The 21,705-nt window shown below is 35.0% G+C and overlaps 1 protein-coding gene and 1 long non-coding RNA gene across 3 annotated transcripts in view; one reads left to right on the top strand and one right to left on the bottom strand.

Annotated features, from left to right (window-relative positions):
• MALRD1 (MAM and LDL receptor class A domain containing 1) overlaps positions 1-21,705 on the top strand; it is a 648,353-nt gene that overhangs the window by 546,515 nt on the left and 80,133 nt on the right. Inside the window, exons 36-37 of the mRNA XM_070600827.1 lie at positions 683-808; positions 7,500-7,566. Coding sequence (XP_070456928.1) covers positions 683-808; positions 7,500-7,566 — 193 coding nt within the window. The remainder of the gene's footprint in view (positions 1-682; positions 809-7,499; positions 7,567-21,705) is intronic.
• Positions 605-20,123, bottom strand: LOC139080418 (uncharacterized). Of its 2 annotated transcripts, XR_011534924.1 has the most exons (4): positions 19,893-20,033; positions 15,717-15,821; positions 2,357-3,461; positions 605-859 (listed from the first exon to the last, which is right to left on the bottom strand). It is a non-coding gene; the product is annotated as an uncharacterized lncRNA (long non-coding RNA). The 2 variants fall into 2 exon arrangements; XR_011534925.1 differs by lacking the exon at positions 15,717-15,821 and having other exon boundaries at positions 19,893-20,123.

Genomic DNA, 21,705 nt, shown 5'->3' with positions numbered 1-21,705 from the left:
GAGGGAGGTCAAGTACATTGCAGCACTAGATTGCCATGGAACTGTCAGTACTCTTAATGGTCATTAATAAAGACATTTTTATGAAACCACCAAAGTCTTATGAGCAAGACTTATGCTTGTGCCTTGAAGTCAGGCCAACAAGAATCTCTAGAATTAGTAAAATACCTACATCGGGCATTAACACGATGCTATAAAGGCACATAGTCATAGTACATTGAGCTGCAATGATCTACATCATCACCCAGATCCAACAGGAACCCAGTGACTACCCGTGACTTAAAACCCAGTTGGAAATTGATGAACATTCAAACAAGTTATAATCCCTGTCAGTTCAGCTGCACATAATATCAGGGACATTAGGGGAGCAACAGAAGCACAGACATCTGCCTTGAAGTAAAACTTGATCTCTAATCTAAAATCAATTCCTCACATAGAATGGATTTCATTACATGTGTGATACTACATAATGCACACCTGGGAAATGATTCTATCTGCAAACTTCTTTTTGAGGGAAGTTTCAACTTAATAAATTGAAACTTTCTTCAAAAACAACTGTAATATATAGTTTAAATATAAGACTAGAAAAATGAGGGGAAATACAATAGACTGTCATTATTTTATTAGAAGACACTCACTAAAAAAAAGACATGCTTGTAATTATGACCATTATTCTTTTTTCCAGCCAATGAGAGCTGTTCTAATGGAGCTTTGATGTGCCCCTCTTCCAATAGCTGTATCCCAGCTCACTGGCGTTGTGATGGTTTTGCTGACTGCATGGATTTCCAACTTGATGAGTCCAGCTGCTCAGGTACTCCATTTCCATTCAAATATTCTTTGTAATATAAGCCAGTGACTTAACCTGCAGGCAATACAAATATTAAAACTTGAAATTCTAAATAACGGCAAACAGGGAATAATTGAATTTCTATTATTGGTTTGGGGGCAGGAAAAATGTTAACATTAACTGCTAAATTTATAAAAAGCTTACAAATATATAATGTAATGAAACTCCTGCTTATTCTGTATGGACAATGTTTGTGAAATAAAGAGAAATCAAGCACTTAATTTTAATTTAATGCAATATAATTTAAGATTATTAGGCTCTTGGTTTCTATAAGGAAACCCTACACAATCTATGTTTTTAATTTTTTAAAAATTGTCATTTTTTCCCACTTCTTTATAAAAGCTCCCTATTGGCATGATCTAGTCATGTTTAAAAGTCGATTTGTTGAAATTTGATTGACTTTTGAACATTTTTCTTTCTTCTTGCCCTGGAACATCTATAAGTGCTGATAATGTATATTTATGATTATACTTTTACCAGAACTACTCGAAAATTCTCTAATTTGTTACAGTCCATTTTTAACATCTCTCCTAGGTAACTGAATTTTTGTTTCATGCAGGAGATTTATAAAATAATAGATAGTTGAGGGCAATATAAATTTGTCACAACTAAAAGATAACATAAATTGGTGATGAAAGATAGATTTAATCTTAGATTTTCCAAATACATTGGATATGTTTCATATCAAAACTAGGTAAGAATACATCCTCCGCATCTTTTAAGAGAGAACATTATAAGTGACAAAATCATGATAATTATAATGAAATCGTAGTTATGTAAAATATCTTATCTTTTATGCTGCTGAAAATGAATACTCACACGGCACTGACTTTTATGAGTACACAAGGAAATCAAGAAGTGAGCAAATCTAGCCCCATAAAATACGCAAAGATTAATGCTGTTTCACGTTATTTGTCAACTAGGAATGCCTATACATCAGATTAGATACACAAAAGGAAATACTCTTACTCTATTTCTGGAGAGTAAGAAAGATAATAATGAGATAGTTCTGTTCTTTAAAACTATTAAGACACAGCACTTATGTCCAGTACCCAAATTTATTTACACAAAGGTGAGGTTTTCTTCAGAATAGTTCTATGTGAGAATAAATATGTTATAACATGTTATGTTTTATTGCCTGCTTTGACATGTTCTACCTTTAAAGATATGGCCAGGAAAACAGAAGACCTGCCATTCATACCGAGTGATAGACAACCTGTAGGTAATAATACAGAGCACATTTTTGTTGCCCTATTTATTTTAGTCACTCACCAATTCATTTACAGTTCATTTACAAAGTATAGGTCATACTGCCACAGCTCTCGGGTTAAAGTAAAATAAAGAACTAGCGAAACAGTTTTCAGAAATAAAATCCACATTATGCTATGTGTTCTCCATTTATATTTTATATGCTTTTTAGTATGCCAATCAAATATGATAAAGTCAGTGCTTCTGTTTTCAAGAATGCCTTTAAGCCTAATCCATGTTAAGATCTGTCAATGCACGTTGTACCTTCTTTTTTCTTTCCGAACACCATATTCCTTTAAGGTCAGCATTTCACAGACTTTTATGAGCCCAATCCTTACAGCATCCAGTAATTCTCCCAGTGGTCACACAACAGATGGTGAGCATCTGGTCTTCTCTCACTTCGAGGTTCAAGTCATCAACAAGAACATCAAGCTGAGGCACAGCAGAAGTGTTGTGGATTAAGCATATTTCAGCGAGTCCTGGCCATTCCCAAGTTATGTTAGAAAGCCATGTTATTTTCAAATTTTGGTCACTTGTGCAACAGAAAATTATTGAACAGAATTTGTCTGGCTTAATGTAAACTGAACTTTTTTGCCCATCATCTTGCAGTAATAGAGGTTAATAACGGTTATATTAAGGTGATACTATGATTCTGATAATCATCCATTTGAAGGAGAACTAGAAAAAGGCACTAAAAATATAATATCTTAGGATGGGATATTATGAATATAATTTAATACAGGTATAATAACAATAATATATAGCTTCATAAAGTTTCAGAAGGTTTTAAAAACCAAACAAAACAAACCACAAAAACTTTCCATGCAATTACTGTAGAGCTATTTCAAGTTTCCAAGCTGTGTTAATCTCTCCTGCAGTCCTTGTGCTGGGATTTCAAGATAAAAAGAAGAATCATTGCCCAGTGGGAACGTGGTTTGCCGCTCAAGCTTTTTGGTGGATTCTTAGACGCCATCGGCTCCTGAAATTACGTGTGGTTTATTGTGTATATGCATATATAATCCATGACAGTGCATAAATACCACATGATTCAAAGGGGTTCATGATCCCATAATATCAAGAACTCCCGGAGACTTTAGAAATCTGAACTGAATAGCAGATCATATGACATTTTTAGACTAACAGGCTTTGGAGATAGAGTACCAGGATTTAGTTAATCTCTGCTGCTTCCTTGCTATTAACTAGAGCAAATTATATTAACGAGTTTCCTCCTCTGTCAAATGAAGATAAGTATGGGATATAGCACATAAGGTTATGAGGATTGAATGAGGTGACACTGCTAGAACTCTTAGGACAGTCTCTGACGTAGAACAGGTCTTCAGTAAATGTAGTGGTGATGGTGATCACGATGCTAGAGGAGAAAAAGAAAAGAAAGAGGAGAAATTGGAGAGAGCAATGGTAATGGAAATTAGTTTCAGGGGAAATTCAAAGAACCCCCACATATACAGAGATGGATGAGGACAATTATTTAATACTTCATGCCTGCCATTTACTAATGTAGAAATGTTATAAATTTAATTTTATTCTCCCAGCAGCCCTATAAGGAAGGTAATACAATCCTTACTTTAAACCTGAAGAACTCTGTCCTTAACCTACCTAGCCCAAAGACACACAACTCATTAATTAAGCCAGGTATCATGGAGGGAAAACCAGGACTCATGTGATTATCATTCTTCCCAACAATCCACTGTGTAATAGCTGTCACTTCTCAAGTCTCTATATACAGAGAGAGAGAGAGAGGGAAAAAGAAGATAGTTGCCTAGTTGCAAATTATTTAGAATTAAACCTAAAAGTTATTTCTGTTTTTATATTGATCACTTGTCCATCTTATATGTATGTTCTGCTTGTCCAAAATGAAACACTGGAGTGGAATTGATTGTGGGTTCTTTCCAGAATGATATTTCTTCATAGTCAGTTGTGAGTTGTGTTGGCCTCCAGACATGAGGTCACAATAACAAGCACAAGAGGGTACAAGGCAGAGAGACGTTAATGTGGTTAAAGAGCCTGGGAATCTGTGCTAATTCTAACCTCACTCCCTTGGACTCCTAGTTCCCATCTAGGGAACTTTCTACTTATCTTATCTACTGGAAATATGTAGTCTCTTCATTACTAACTAGTGGTATCCATCCTCTTTCCCATTTCATCTGCTCTCAGCTCTAAATTGTCCCGAGTAAATTAAAGATGAAAACACTTTGTACTGTGTCTTTCTATTTTCTAGGTAAAGAACCTGGGTCTAAGACAGAAACTTAGAAAAACTTCTCTTAGAAATAGTCCACAAATCTGTCTTCCAAAACACCAGCATTCCCTCTTTGTTCCTGCCAATGCCTGTGTACTTTCCACTGTGCTCCACTATCCATTGCAAGAAAATATATATTTAGATTCCCACGAAATCATTCTGATGTGAAACAAGCCTATGTTTTACTCTCGACAATCAAAGTAAATATTAATGACCCCAGAAAAAAGTGTGCAGCTGTGTGGATTTTGATGCTCTGTAGTATCAGACTCTCTGCTGGGTTTTTTCCCAAAAGAAAACTTTTATTTGAGGAAGTCTAAAATTGTGCATAAGACCAAAAAATAACCTTAAAACTGTTTATCTAACAAGATTTGTGTCTATTTATGCTTTATCATATTGGTGGGCTATTTCTAGTCAAACAAACTAATTTCTTATTTATAAAGGAAATTTTACATCTGTTCTGTTCAGCTGAGCATGCCCCCAGTGCCTGAGGAGTGTCGCTCTCTACTCTCATCTTTGGGACCCTACTCCCCCGTTGTGATTAGTTAAATAGGGAGGAGTAAGGGAAGGCAAGATGGGAAATATACTTCTAGGACAGCAGATCACCGAAAACTTTTAAAAAGGAAAAGGATACCAGACATGTAGTATATTTCAGGTTTGTTCCCACATGGCAACCCTCCTCCTTCACGGTGCCTCTTCCATCCCCCTCTGAATGTTCAATGACTGACTTGACAATCTCTCTCTAGCTGCCTTTTCCTTCAAAGTTTTCCTTCAGTGAATGTTGCCTACATAAAATTTCTGCTTCTCTTCTTTACTTTTCTACTCTCCTACATCATCAACATCTTTTCTGCGCCCAAGTGAATCATTTCTCTCTGCTAAGATCAGTCTGCTCCTCAAAGATAGGGACTGTACCTCTGTGACTCGTAGCACCTAACACAATGATCTCAAAATGATTTGAGGTGCAAGCCTAGAAAGTGATGATATGTATAAGGCAGAGGAAGGTACCTGATTCCTGAAATCCATATATCTAGGTTGTATTTCATCTGGGCTTCAGACCTGCTAATCCTGACCACCAAACCCTTCTACTTGGATGTTCCTTAGCATCTAAAACACAGTACCATCTTTCCCTTTAAAATCTTCCTTTCCCATAAATACCACAGCTCAGTAAATGAAACCACCAACTGGTTAGTGGCCCAGACAGAAATTTGAACTTCGTCCTTGACTCTTCCAAATAATCATGAAGATGTTTCAATGCCAACATTTAAATATCTCATAAATTCCTACAACTCTCAACTTTCCACTCCGCCCCTTTCATTCAGGCAACCATAGTTTCTTCCTCAATTATTACAAAAGACTCTTAACTGTGCTCCCAAATTTTAGTATTGGCCCTTCTGTTGACTTTCTACACTGGATGCAGGATTATCTTTCTCAAGCACAAAGCATATCACTTCCCTTCTTAAAATCCTGCTCTCCTAGGTTAAACTTTAAACCTCACTTGAGCCTATAGGATTCGGCCCCTGCATGTCTATGACCTCCTCTCACATTTTCTTCATATTATCAACGATCCACCCAGGCTGAATTTCTTTCAGTTCCTCAAATACCCCCTACTCTCTTCTTGGGCCTCTGGGTCTTTACGCTGACCTTTACACACACACACAAACACACACAGACACGCACAATACTGCCCAAATAAGTGGCTACTGAATTTCTTCTGGAAAGTTTTTGCTTATTCCCTAAATTTCACTTGGCTGGTCTCCTTGGTGCTTCCATCGCCCTTATTACACCCATCCCAAATTAGATGACTTTTAATACCATATTTTAATGCCCTGGTCACTTTTTTGCATGCTTCATGAGGCTGGAAGGTCAATGAGAGCAGAGACTGCGCCTGTATCTTTTTTAAATCAACATTTCTTTTTTTTTAATTGAGGTAAGATTGATTTATAACATTATGTAAATTCCAGGTTTACATCAATATATTTCAATTTCTGTATGGACTGCATCATGTTCATGACCCAAAGACAAATTACCATCCACCACTGTACACAGCCAACATTTCTTAAACACATACTATGAGCTGGCTGTTCTAACATTCTCAACAATCCTAGGAGATAGGTACTGTTTTCAACCCTACTTGACAGAGAAGAAGCTGAGGCACAAAGAGATTAACCACCTTACCCTATATTACACAGCCAATAAGTTGAGCTGAGATTCCAGAGTGGTCTAGCTCTGGTGCCCATGGCCTTAACAACTATGTAAACTTCCTGTATTATTTCCCATTACATATCCAGTGCCTTGCCCAGTGCTAGACATTGCATAAGTACTCAGAATAGATGTGTTGAATTACTAATTAAAGGCAGTGGAGATTTCTATCAAGTATTGGAGTTATGACAGCCAACCAGGGAAGATTGGTAGCCCATAAGACAGGAGGTGTTATAAAAACCAAGAAGACCAAGTTGGGGATTAGGTGACAGGCCTTAATGGATCAGGATTGTTTAATGGGGACACAAGAAAAGCACCATGAAGAGCTGAAAGCAATAACCACTTCCACAGTCATAACTACATGAAAATATTACACTTCTTTTTAACCTCTAAACAAACTACCTATGAAAATAAATGTCATGCTAACCCAGAGGTAGGGAATGATGCAAGCAGCAGAAAAGCAGCACCAGGTCAGATATGAGCTATGCTGACATCTGTCACCAATGCAGAGGTAGGACATGCACATGCACATGAGCGGCATTTTATCAAAAAGACAAGGCCACTCATGCACAGCATTGGTCTGCCATGATGTAGTGACTACTGTGTGGAACTGAAGGAATGTTTCACTAAAGAAAAAATTTCAGTATGATCACAAATATGTCGTGTAGACACATTCTAAATAAATATATTGTACCTAATCCAGGGGAGAAAAAAGTCTTCTCTTGTGGTCAACCACTCTGGCCTGTGAAGAGAATGAACACATCCAGGGCAGCAGGAGACACTGAACAAATGTGTGGGGCACAGGAAAGTAGCCTGGGAGAATTCTTGTGCTTTTAGCAACTAGGAAGCAATTTACTCTCAGTGATTAGACTTAATGCAGTGACTAACAGTAATATGTCCTCCTTCTTTCTAATAATATTTGTAATTAACTGTGGTTTTTGTGTTACTTCTTTTTAGAGTGCCCAATAAATTACTGCAGAAATGGTGGGGCTTGTGTAGTGAAGAAAAATGGTCCTATGTGTCGGTAAGGAGCATTGTCTATCTTTTTAATATTTATGGCAGTTGGCTTACTTATTTTTCTTGAGGCTGATACAATGCACCATGAACGAACATGTGATTATTAAGGTAAAAATAGTGGATAATGACACTATATACATTTATCCATCTGAATAAGAGAAAGGAAGATGTGAGTGTATTTTAGAAAAATATCAATTATTTAACATGATTTTATGTCTTTCAACATTTTATATTATATGGGATATATAGTGTTAATAATACTCATTATTCCTTGTTTTTAATATTTATATCAGGTTATGAAAAGATTTTTTATATGGGTGTCATCCTATTTCAGATGAACTTAGTATCTGTATATCCTTTCTCCCTTTTTATTTCAAATTCCGTATTTCTTTTTTCTAACAACAAAGAATAAAATTAATTCATAAATAAGACCTTTTTCTGGTTCATGCAGTCGATGTTTATGAGTAGCTAAAGTTAAAGTACAGATAAGGAATACATTTGCATACTTAGAGCAGAAATAAACAAAAACAGTCCTTGTGATTTCTTTTGGGAATTATTTATATTGCATATCAAAGATTGCTTGATTTTTTTCTCTTACCCTTTAGGGAATTGTGCAAAACAGTTTCATAAATTCCAAAGGAAATGATGCATATTTCATTATATTTGTGTCTGTGACTTTTTAATCTAGCAGACCAATGGATATATTACTTTGCTTATTAGACAACTGATTGCATGTTGATAGCCAAGTCTTAACAAAAAAACATAGACGTCTCTGGAAAACACTGATTAATAGTTGTTTAAATCCTTGTATCCTTCTGAGTCAACGCCCATATTTTAAGAAAAATTATTTATCCCTACAAAAAGCAGAAACCTCTACCAATTAAAACAACAAAAATGTTTATGATGAGATATATTGAGACACCGTTTTAACCTTGAAACTGAATTATTAATTCTCAAAGTGTTTTGTCTCTCAAATTCATTACATAATTTATTTCACAGCATCTCAACAAAATCATATTTTTCCTTGTATCAGTTTCCATGCAAATTAATTTATCACAAACTATAACTCAATGGAAAGATGAGATACATAATATTAATTTCTAAAATCTGATTAAAAATTGAAATCCAGATGGTGACATCCAAAATTTGTTTCTGTCAAATGAGGAAACTCTAATCTGAGGGAGAAGATGCAACCAGAGGATCGAGAGGGAATGCACTCAAGACAGGAAATCAACATAGCAAAATGTAGAGAGGAATTCATTAACTGGAAAGTCAATCACATATTTTAATATATTATTTTTGATAGTAAATAATACTTTTCAAATAGCTAAATAACTGTACTTACCATCACTATACATAAATGTTTGAAATTAGTGCTATCTTCAATATTGGTGTGAAAAAATGACATTTGAAATATTTTTCATATTAGTCTCTCCATTCAAATTTTTATTTCTTTACAGTTGTGAACTGCAAAAGTAATATATGTGTATTGTAATAATTTTTTTAAAAACATACAGTACTGTATCAGGCAAAATGTTAGAAATCCCAACAGCCAAATCCTCCTCTTTGGTAGCTTGGTTTATATCCATTTAGAGATGGTTTTTCTTTCACAAATACATGTACACACAAGCCCATATTTGTTCCTTACAGAAATGTGAGTTATACTTTACACATATACTTTGTACCTTGTTTTTTTTTTTTTCCTCTTCATGAAATATCATGCTGTCCTCCCACGTCAGTACATGTGACTCTAGGTCCACCACTTATTGGATATGTAGTGTTGGGTGAGTCCCTCAATCTGCCTGTGTTTCAGCTTCTTCTTTGGTAAAATGGAGAAAATAACAGTACCTACCTCATGGGGTAGTTGTGAGATTTAAAGGGCTAAATATATGTAAGACAATATACAATGCCTGACACAAAAAAGACATTATAGGAATGCTAGCCATCAGTATTATTATATCATTCTTTTTTGTACTGTATCGTATACAATATTTAATGAATGGGTGTGTCATCATTTAATTAACTTTGTTAATCCTACCAATAGTTATTTAGTTCTTAAATATTTGCTTTCACAAACAATCTTGCACTAGCCATCCTTTGACTTATCCTTGCACAATTCCTTATTTGAAGCATAACTTGTCTTACTGAAATGCCAAATAACAATGTAAATGATTTCTAGTTGCACTTAGTGTCAAATTCATTTCCAATTAAATTTAGTGTCCAGTTCATTTGTTACATATAGGTATTCATTTTTGGATTCAAGGTTAAATGAAGATGGCTTTAGAAAAGAGTTGTAGAGTAACTATAGGGCACTGGGGGAAGTTGTTGGCTTTATGTCAAAGCCTACTCTCTCATTCCCAGGAGCGGAGATTCTCTGTCTTTGTCACCCAAGGAAGTAAGGTCAGAAAACCAAAGCCCGCTTCTCATCCAGGCCATTGTGAATACAAGAATTCATGGTTCCCTGAGGAAGCCTATCATCAAACCCTTTGGATTTCCTCTTGGGATCTAAGGTGGCTTGAGAAAGGACCTTCAGGTTTCACCTATGATCCCAGAGAAGAGAGACTTTATAAGAAGGTCATTTGGGTTGCTGGGAGTTTATAATTATCCACAAGAGTAGAAACTGCTAAGTGAACCATGGTTTTCCATTACTTAAGAAACACCAACAGCTTGGCAAGTTTAAGGGCTGAAGAAGCAAACCGTGAGCCAAAAGAGGAAAGTTGTCCCTCACCTAAGGAAGCTGGATTATTGTATTATTTTGATATATCAATATGTTTGTTAGAAAAATAGACTGAGCTATGTAATATAAATTCCAAATTAATATGGAGGACAGGAAAGAGGTTACAAGAAAGAAAAGAAAATCAAGTGAGCAAGGCTAAAGGAGAGAAATAGGAAGTAGCATCAAATTAAAATGCATATATAATTATATACATGTATGCTTATATAAATAATTTAATATAATTTATTTCATATATACTTAATTATAAACAAGAAATATGTCTAGAAGAAGACCTGAAACAAAAGGTAAGAACAAATAGATTTGGCAAATAAAAATAAAAATAAAGAGTGGTGACATTAATATCAAAAAAGCACAAAATTATAGTATAAGCACATTTTTAAAAGGCTATGTTGTTAAATTAAAATAATGTACTCTAGAAAGTTACAACAGGGATAATCTCTGTGTATCAAACAATATAGTGACAAAATACACAAGGCAAAAATTCCTAGATATTCTAAGAGTATTTAATTTAAAAAAACTCAAAACAAAACAAAACTAAAAATATGTGCATATATATTCATATCACTTTGTTAAAAATAACAAAGTATATGTTATTTTAGATATTATGTTATTTTATATATGTAGCATATACAATGTTATTTATATAAAAAAGTGTATATATATTCGCATCCTTTGTATAAAACAAAGAATATATGTTATTTTCTTATATCCATAGAACACATTGACAAAGTAATCAGGTATTTAACTAAAAGGAAAATCCTAATAAAATCCTAGAAGTTTTTGCTCAGTCAATTTATCTAACTAATCCAATAAAATGAGAAATCAAAAATAGAGTGATGACAAAAGAAAAAAATACCTTTTGGAAATTTTAAATACCATTTCTAGGAAGCCCTTACATTAGAAGCACACTTTAGTATGGAATTTAAAAGGCAATAAAAATGTTAATTCCTCATCTCTCACCTTCTCAACATGACAGTGTTTAAGAGGGTATCAGTCTTGCTCTTTACCTGGTGTCTGGGGTGTCACTGGCCATCCCTTTCACTTTCCTTTACTAGTTCTTTCTCTTCCCCCTGATGACTACATACTTAGTGCACCAGTGCTCAGTGCTTGAAATTCTTCTGCTTTCTGCCTACCCTCTCTTACTACATGATTTCATCTAAGCCTGGGTTAACTTAGAGAGTTTGAATACAACTTAACAGTGGCCCGAACCCATTCCACTAATCTCCACATTCTTAAATTCAATTGCCAACAAGATACCAGATTTCGTCCAGATTTCATTTGAATATCTAATAGGCATCACAGATTTAACATGTCCAAAAGGACCTGTTGCCTGGACCGGCCATGTTTTTCTCTTTCTCCAAGCTGTACGCTCATTGTCCTGCTTGCAGTTTTCTTTTTCTACCTTATTTGCCCAAAGGATGCCTTTTAATCCTTTAGATCCATTATAAACGGCATTTTCTCTGCAAAAACTTTCCTAGATCAACCAAGGAGAATGGCTCATTCCTCCTTTCCAGCTCCTCCGTTGCTTCTCTCATCATGTTATTTCATAAGTAGTTGTTTTACTAGCTACCTATTGAAAACCTGCCCTATTTATCCTATTAAGAAATACATTTCCAATAAAATTTTATTCTTTGTGGCTATCAAAATTTGTTTTTCCCAATTTTTACTAGTTTTATTTGTAAGGATAACTCATGGATAATTATGGTCATTGAAAATTTAGAAATAAACTATGTTCGTATTTTGTTGCGGAAAAGTTTGAAAACATGATCAAAGGCTTTAAAGTATAAAAGATATTAAATTAGGATAAAAATTTGTTGGAAAAAGAAATCAAAATATTAGTTTAAGGAGGAAAAGGAACCGTTAACATTTCTAACTATTAAAGATGAAGTGCTTCACATATTTTTTGTTGGAAGATGATGTGTATCCTATCACTATCGTATTTACATTTCAATGTCTACATTTAAAAAAGTGGTGTAAGAGTTTCGTTTACAGTAGCCTGGAGAGCGTACCCTTCACAATTGCTTAATGTTAAAGTGAAGCATTTTCAATTTGACTTAAACTTCAAGGGACTGCAAAGTTTTTCAAAAACTCTTTTGGAGAATGTGGAGGCAAAAATTTTGAAGATCATTCTCTTAGAAAATAAAGGTCATGTTTTCCATACCTTTTCATAACTAGTACCTAAGACATACCTGACACTGTAAGACCTATTTGAATAATATACTGAATGAAGAATGAGTGAATGAATATAAATGGAAAGTCCTAAAATTTCAAGGAAAATATCAGTACTTTTAAATATGTTCTTATATGTATTGAGATATGAGAAAATGATCTCACCATAATCCAAACTACCAATCACAAAGAAACTTTTGAGTACTTTCTATGTAGGCATCAAGATGTATATTGAATGAGCATATGGTGTGCTCATTATACTAAAAAGAAATTACTCTCCAGTTTGTAGGATAGAATGGCTACTGAAAAAGAAAAATATCCATTAAAGAAACTCTACTTTGCTAAAATGACAGAAGAATTTGCTCTTAAACTAGGAATCTTGTAAGCTACTCCAAATCCCCAACCCTAGCCCTGAAATGAAGAGGTAAATGCAATTTGCATCTATACAAAGCCATTGTTTAAAATAAAATTCAACTTTTAAAAACTCTCCTTCCCCCCACCAAAAAAAAAATGGAGCAAAAAAGAAAATACTCCAAGCATTTTCAAAATTCAACCCAAACTAAATTAAACATTGTCAGAAAAAATGTTTAGGGATATGGAAAAAAATCTTAATTGAGATATTGAAAGTCTAAGTACAAATGAATAAGAAAATGGTAAGACTCAAATAAGAGTTGATTGAACCCAGGAAAGAAATGAAATAAAAAAGAAAGACTAAGATATAATTCTTCCAAGGGAGGATAGATTCAAATTAAATTTATTAAGGAATTTTGAACAAAGGTGGGAAAATAACCAAAGGAATGAAAATTAGATAAAGTAAAAAGAGTCAAAGAGAAAGCAGTTGAAGTCGAAGATAAAGAACATGTATGTAATTTAACTCCCTAAAGAGGAAAACAAAACAATGGAACAGAACTAATATTTAAAACTATAATCCAAGAAAACTGTCAGAAATGAAAGAAGACCTGAATTTACATAATGAAATGGCCAACAGTTACCAAGGAAGTGTGACACAAAACCAGCAACTCCAAGTAAAAATATTAGACTTTAAAATAAATAAAAATATCCTCATGGCCTCTAGGGGAAAAGACCAAATGATAAGCACAAGGGGTTACTCTAGCATTAGATTCTGAAAGCAAAGAAATGGAGAAACCTATTGTGCTTGTCTTTAGAATTGTAAACCAGTCTTTGACAAAATTCAATATCCATTCCAGAGTAAAAAACAAATAAAGCACTAAGGAAAATATGAATATCCAATTGATACTTCCTTAATATGATAAAATATAAATTTCTCATTCCTAAATTCAGCATCTTAATAGAAATCACAAAAGGCATTTCCATTAAGATTAGAAATAAGACACATGTGAACACTATCTTCACTGATATTTAATATCATATGGGAGAGAGCAGGCAACGCAATTTGACCAAAAAAACAGAAGCACGTGATTAGAAAAGAAGTTAATTATCATGACAGTTTACCTGGAAAACGCTAGAAAATTAATTTTAAAAATTAATTCAAAAATTAAAAATTCTGTAAGTAAGAGTGGAGGATATAAAATTAGCATTCAGAAATCAATAGTCTGTATACACCAACAAAATTAGAGGAGAAAGAGAAACTCGATTCACAATAAAACCAAAACGGTAAAATATTTAGGAGTAAATTTAATAAAATAAAAGCAAACTCATATGATAAAAACAATCCCAAAAGATTTGAATAAGTAGAGAGACATTTCCCTTTCTGGATAGATGGCTCAACATCGTAAAGATCTTAGTTCTCCATAGGTTAGTCTATAAATTTAATACAATCCCAATAAAAATACCCAGAAGCTTTTTGTGGGGGTGAACAATTTGATATTAAAGTACATATAGAGAAATAAATGTGGAACTAGCCAGTTAAACATTGAAAAAGACAAGCTATAAGGAGCTGAATAGCCCTACTAGCATAAATAGAATAAAGCCCTTATTATTAAAACAATGTGGTATAGGTACTTGAATAGACAGTATTGACATTTCAACCTTGATGATCAATGGGGTGACAGATGTCACAGCCAGATCACCCTCACATCGAGTATTGACATTTCAGACCAGTGGAGTAGAGTGGAAAGTCTAGAAATATATCCAAGTGCATATGAAAATTTAGTAAATGATAAATATGGCGTCTCAAATCACTGGACAAGGATGGCCTTTTTTTTTAGCTGAGGAAGATTAGCGCTGAGTTAACGTCTGCTGCCCATCTTCCTCTCTTTTTTGGCTTGAGGAAGGTTAGGCCTGAGCTAACATCTGTGCCAATCTTCTTCTACCATATATGTGGGTCGCTGCTACAGCATGGCTGATGAGTGGTGTAGGTCTGCGCCTAGGATCTGAACCCACAAACTTGGGCTGCCAAAGCAGAGCCACCAAACTTAACCACTAGACCATGGGGCCAGACCCAAGGATGGACTTTTTAAAAAGAACTACTGGGGCAACTAGTTAGCTATTTGGAAAACAGATAAAACTAGAACCATACCTCACATGATACACACACAAAAATTAACTCAGGTGGTTCAGAATTCAAAGTGAAACCATACACATGCTAGAGAAATACATGGTGAATTTCTCTATAATCTGGATGTAGGAAAAAGCTTTTTTCAATGACTCAAATCCAAATGCAATCAAAGACAATACTGATAAATTTGACTACATAAAATTTGGTTTAAAAGGAATGTTTTGCATGGCACAAAAACACCATAAGCAGTATCAAAAGAGAAATGGCAATTTGAGAGAAAATGCTTATATCATATCTCATAAAATAACAAATTTATCTCATTTATCTCATAAAAGAACAAATATCCGTAATTCTTAACTATTTTAAAATATGGAGAAAGCCTAAACATCATATTTAAAATGGACAATGACTAATTTTCAAAAATATAAAATGATGCTTAAACATTTGAAAAAAACCTTCAATTTCATTCATAACAGAAAGGCAAATTAAAACCAGACTAAGATGCTATTTCCCACCTCTGCAGAGAGCAACATATTCTATTGATAAGGATATGAAGAAACAAGCACTTTGCTGGTGGAAATGCAAATTGGTATAATTTTTATGGAGGTGGATTTAGCAGTGTCTAACAAAACTGCATATTCATTTACCTTTTGACATAACAGTTCCATTTCTATAACTTATATTGTTGACACTACTCCAACACTATGTAGAATACATATCCACAAGGTTACTCACTGCAGCATTTTTGCAATTTCAAAATATTGGAAACAACCTGTGGGAGAGTGGTTGAGATGAGCTATGGTACACGCACACAAATGGAGGACAACTGGAATGTGGAGCGGTTAAGGAGGGTCTCTTGGCCAGGGGTAGGCGCAGGCTAAAGGAAAATGAAAAAACAAAGTTATAGTCACTAGAACTGTTCTGAAGCTTTTCTTCCATCTGACTCAAATGTTAAAAATCTGAAGAGTGTTGTTAATAATAGCGTCAGTCACCTCTTAAGTGTGTGACATGCCTTTGGCCTTCACATAACCCTATAGGACAAATGATAGTGTACTGATTTGCAGGTAAGGAGATGAGACTTAGCGAAATTAAGCGATTTTCCCAGAGACAAAGAGCAAGAAAGTGGTGGAATCCGGATTCAAAACTGAATCTTTTGACCAGAGACTATCCTTTTAGATTATCAATCACCGTGGTATGTTGGCTCTTGGGAGATTTGGCTAGGTGGCTCATGCTTCTAAGATTGCTTGATTCTATAAATATAGATTTGAATCAAAAGCCTGAAGAAAATCTAGAACTAAGCTTTATTTACATTTGGCTGTTTGCTGCTCACACACTGTTATTCTGATGAATGTTCGTGTTGTTCCTTTTTGCCCGTTTTATACTTTTCCACCTTGACTGCCTACAAAGCTCTGGATTCATCTTTTATGCCCCAAGTCATGTAAAATCCTCTCTAGAACTTTCCTTGAACCCACACGCCTATGAGTTGAATCCGTATGCAATGTACAAAAGAGGACAAGGATAAGACTCTAAAAACAGGTAAACCTGAGTTTGGATATGAGCATCATCCACCGCTTACTAACTCCATGACTTGGAAAAAATTACCTAAACTCTTTTTAAGGAAGAGGAGGAATATGGATGTTCGCTAAGAAACCAACATTCTCTGCCGTGATGGAGCTATGAATTGAAAAGAGGTTCTGTATTGCTGAAATGCATAATTTGTAATTGTTTTATCTACTTAGGAACATTTTTAAAATGTTGTATTTAAGTGGGAAGCACTGGTCCTCTGTTTGCCAATTTCTTGTTTAGCATCATTGAAATCATCTCCATAGCAACCAACAATAGTTCTTCACTAGGCGGAATACAGAACGAATCATCAAAATTTAAGATCATGGCCTCTGTTGTTATTTTTTCAAGGGTAATGTTCAAGTGCAAAGGACTAACAAACATGTTCATAGTAACACTTGAATGTTTTGTGACTGAAAATCATTAAAGTTTCCGAATGCCAATTTAAAGAGGAGGACATTTAGATATCTTTTATGCAGTAAACTTGAGAGGCAATGCAGGTGTATTTTTTTCAAATCTAACACCTGGAAGACACCATTTTATAGGAAGATATAAATTACCAATAATGGCTCAGGAAGTGGTATTAAAGTTGAGTAGGTTGAATGACATAATAGAAAGTTTATTTTATTTTATTTTATTTATTTATTTATTGAGAAAGATTAGCCCTGAGCTAACATCTGCTGCCAGTCCTCTTTTTGCTGAGGAATCCCGGCCCTGAGCTAACATCCATGCCCATCTTCCTCCACTTTATATGTGGGACACCTACCGCAGCATGGCTTGCTAAGCGGTGCCACGCCGCATCCGGGATCCGAACCAGCGAACCCCAAGCCACCAAAGTGGAATGTGCACACTTAACCACTGCATCACCGGGCAGGCCCATAGAAATTTTAAAAGTCAAAGATGTAGTCCCTCCCTTCCAAAACTTTAAATGTGTGTATCTGTTTTAAAAACTAAAAGCATTTTCCCTTAAAGTCAGGAATAAGAAAAAGAAACGTCTGCTAGAACTGGGGTTATTCTATTTGCTCAAGAGGTTTTAGCCAAAGGAACAAGCAAAAAAGAGGTAAGAGTTAAACATATTGAAAAAGGAGGAAGACAAATATTATTGCAGATATTCACAGCCTAGGAAATTCAAGCTAATTAACTGTGACACTATTAGAATGATAAAAAGGACTCAGCAAGGTAGATGGATACAAGATAAGTATGCAAGGCTAGATAAATTTCCTTTCCACCAGTAGGAACAATAATTGAACAAGATAATAGGAAAAGAGCTCCATTCTGAAATAGCATCAATTATTATAAAATAGAGAGGCCTACACTTAGTAAATGTTTAAGACCCACATAAAGGAAACTAAAAAGCTCAAAAGAAGGATGTTCAAAGATCTGATTACATGGATAGAAAAAAAATGGATGAACTTACTTTCTAGAATTAGCAATATTCAATATTGAACAAATGATAATTACCCAAAAAAGCTTTTAGGCTTCTAGATTTTTGTTTGTTTTTGAAATAGACAAATGGACTTTAAATGTTCACCTGGAAAAATAAATAGAAAATTTAAAGATAAAATTAGGGATTGGTATTTGCTGTATTTAAAATTAAAACTTGCTGGGGCTGCCCCATGGCCAAGTGGTTAAGTTCGCGTGCTCTGCTTCCACGGCCCAGGGTTTCGCCAGTTCGAATCCTGGGCGTGGACAGGGCACCACTCATCAAGCCATGCTGAGGTGGCATCCCACGTGCCACAACTAGAAGGACCCACAACTGAAAATACACAACTATGTACCAGGGGGCTTTGGGAGAAAAAGGAAAAATAAAATCTTTAAAAAAAAATATTAAAACTTGCTATAAAGTCATGTTGATAAATATTGTGGAAGTGGAACAGAAATAGACAAATAGAGTGTTGGAAGACAATAAAGAATCTACAAATAGGTTAATGTAGCTATGAAAAATTAGTATAAGATAGGTGGCATTTCAAGTTGAGAATACATGGGTTGGTTTATTTAATAATTGGTATTAGGACAAAAATTAGCCATTTATTTAAAATGTAAATTATTATTGGCATTATATACAAGGAACTAATTCCAGATTTATTAAAGGTAGAAACAAGGAAAAAACTAAAAAAATTCTTAAAGAAAATATAAACTAAGGGAATATTTTAAAATCTTAAAGTATGGAAGTCATTTATAAGCTTACTAGCAGCCATAAATGAAAAGTCAACAGATTTGAACACACGGATGGTTCTGAAACAGACTTAAAATTGCCGTATGGTGAAAGATACAACAAACAAACTTTTTTTAAAAAAGCAGGTCACAGGAAAGATAGACGGTACATACTATAGACGGGGATTAGCTATAATATTTATAACGTTTCCTCAAAGCAATAAAAATTATGCAATAGATAACTAGACAAAGATTATTCACAGAAAAATGTATCCAAGTGGTCAATACATATCTGAAACATATCAACTTCATTAATTAAAAGTGCAAAGTGAACCACTGAAATCCTGGTTTACCTATCAAAGTGAAAAAGAAAAAAACTAGTAATGTCCACTATTTGTGAGAATGCAGAAAGACTAGCCCTTTTATACACAAGTTATGGGAATATAACTTATATGTTCAGAAAACTAAATATACAACATTTAGGCGAAACTTTTAGGAAAGACAAAGTGGCAACATCCGTTTAAGCTTTTAATAGTCACGCTCTTTAACACAGCAATGTCAATCCTAGGGATCTAGCCTACTGACATGTTCACAAAAAATAAATGGATAAATGTGTTGATTTTGTAATCCTATTTTGCAAACAAACAATGTGCAGAATAGTATAATTTTTAAAATGGAAGCTATAAATCCTGACAGAAAAGTATTGTTAGGTGGCATATTAAAATCTTATGCAGAGGGAGGAAGTGTATAAATGTGTGTATGTAAAAATGAAAAACAAGTCTACATAAAGTATTAAGAATTCTATGAGCTCTCTCTAGGAGATTGGCTTTGGGGGAGGGGAAATTCCATATTTTAGTTTCTGCATTTTTGTTTTAATAGTAACTGCTTTTGTAACTTAGAAAAGCATATTTTTAAAAATATCTTAAAACATTTACAATATTTAAAAAATAATAACGTCCCTTACAGTACAAGGCAGAGCCACTGACTGCTTTTAACAGTGTCTCCAAGATGAACGTGCCTGTCCCTTGCTTTTCCTCCCCTGTTGTCAGGAAGCATTACACACTTTCTGCCTCGTGCAGAGCCAAACAAGCCAGACAGACCAGGAATGTGATTGAAGATGAAGCAAACAACCCCTCTCCCCAAGCCTCCTGCCCCGCCTCCCTCCCCAAGCTGGATTCTTCTCCCAGCACGTATGCCAAAAGAGTCATGAAAATGAAAAGCACAGTAATACCTCATTCCCCTTCTCTGCCCCTTTCCCAGAAAGAAAGCCTCGTGATGGGTTTGTACACTTAGCTGTAAAATTGCTCTGAGACTTTCCATGCCAGCCGTAAGCTTTCACCTCTGAAAACTGCATCGCTTTGCCCATTTGATGGAAGTGCCTCTTAAATGACCTGTTGACTCATCCAGGGAGGGCATTCTCCGAGGAAGGCCATGGCCCAGATTTCGTTCCCTAGTCATTGCTGACAGGGATTTGTGATCCAGATATTTTCCAAAGTCTGTGGTATGACCTGACTATTAAGTAGATATTTCTCTCCTCCTGGAAGAAAAGTGGTGGGTTATTTCTGGGGCAGTATCTAATGCCAAAGGACTTGCTTTAAAAGAGAGAACAAGAGATAGCTGTCGATATTAGAAGGAGCAGGAGCTTGAAAAAGTTCGCTACTTCACTGATCCTAAAATAGCTACATAGGAAAATGTTTCTCCTTAATCTACACGGTTTTTACTTTATCAGTTTTCCTAGCATGTGCACAACCGAACTTTAATGGGGTAGCAGTTGACTGGAAATTACATCTTTTCTTCCTTTGCCGTGCATGATGTATGTGTATGTGTCCACTGCACTCTACTGACTGGGAGAGAGAGAGACACAGCCCAGTGGAGGCGCTCGGAGACCTGAGCTTCGAAGAATGCTGACAAAAAGTCAGTCCTCAGACTGAGTTTCACAATTTCCCAAACCAGGCTCCCTAGTGGCGCTGGAACGGCAGGCCATCCAGCTCTGCCCTGATCCTACATAGCTTTTCTTCCTGCTCAGTCAGCATGAGTTTAACTATGTCAGAGTAGAATCTTTTGTGCTGTTGCTAGGTGGCTGATCTTTGCCTTACAGAAGCAAAATCTAGCAAATGAGGTAGAACTTTTTGAACTTATCCCTCTTACTAGTGAAATGTTGACAGATCTAAGTAGTTCAATGCATTTTAATTTTGAAACCCCCGTGGGACTTTTCTTATCCTCTGAAAGCCCCAGTTGATGTTTGCCATTGCCTTAATCTGCTCTCCATCTGTAACTCTGAGATGGAGGGCATCCCTTTGTATCCTTCATAGAAAGACTTAGTTTATTTTCCTTATTTTTACCAGGAGGAAGAAGGAGGTAATGGAAATTGTTTGTCTCCAAGTTTAAGAATAAATTATGACTATTCATGATCAGTGGCTAGATTTTATATAATCTATAAGTCTCTAGGTCCATATTATCCTTCTGTTTACTGTGTAGTGAAAAATAAAGAATTGTGAGAGTCACACACGGAAAACTGGAAAATGTAACACAATACAGAAACATAATTTTCTCGGAATTATGGTGACAGTGTTGATGGAAGTACTTGTGTTTTCATTCCCTATGTGTGGGGCAACGACTGACCACACAAATGCCTTGGAGCAAATACCACAGCAGCAGCAAGAAGAAAGACAAAAGGAGAGAAGATGCATTTTGGTATTAAATAAAGAGAAATTCATCCCTTCTGAATTTATGACTTGGAGATCCAAGATGAAGGCATGTAAGATCACTTCACAGCAAATCTTTTCATTTTAGTGTCACCACCATCTAACGATGTTGAGGACTAACATGGCATGCTTTCTGAATATATCTGGAGAATTCTAAATTTGGAATAAAAATAGTTCCCAATAATTACATTTTTTATTTTGTAGATAAAAACTGAAAAACATTGTTTTCTTGTTAGAGTGTCAGAATGAGAATGTGTTTAGTTTAAATAAAGCCTTTCATAAAGGAAGTAAGGCTTTACATATATTCTTTTCCATTTCGTTGGAATTAAAAATGATTTA

This window comes from Equus przewalskii, chromosome 30 (assembly GCF_037783145.1).
Source record: "Equus przewalskii isolate Varuska chromosome 30, EquPr2, whole genome shotgun sequence".
NCBI classification, from domain to species: Eukaryota; Metazoa; Chordata; class Mammalia; order Perissodactyla; family Equidae; genus Equus; species Equus przewalskii.
Note: the sequence above shows the minus strand (reverse complement) of the source record. Positions and strands in the feature narration are given on the sequence as shown.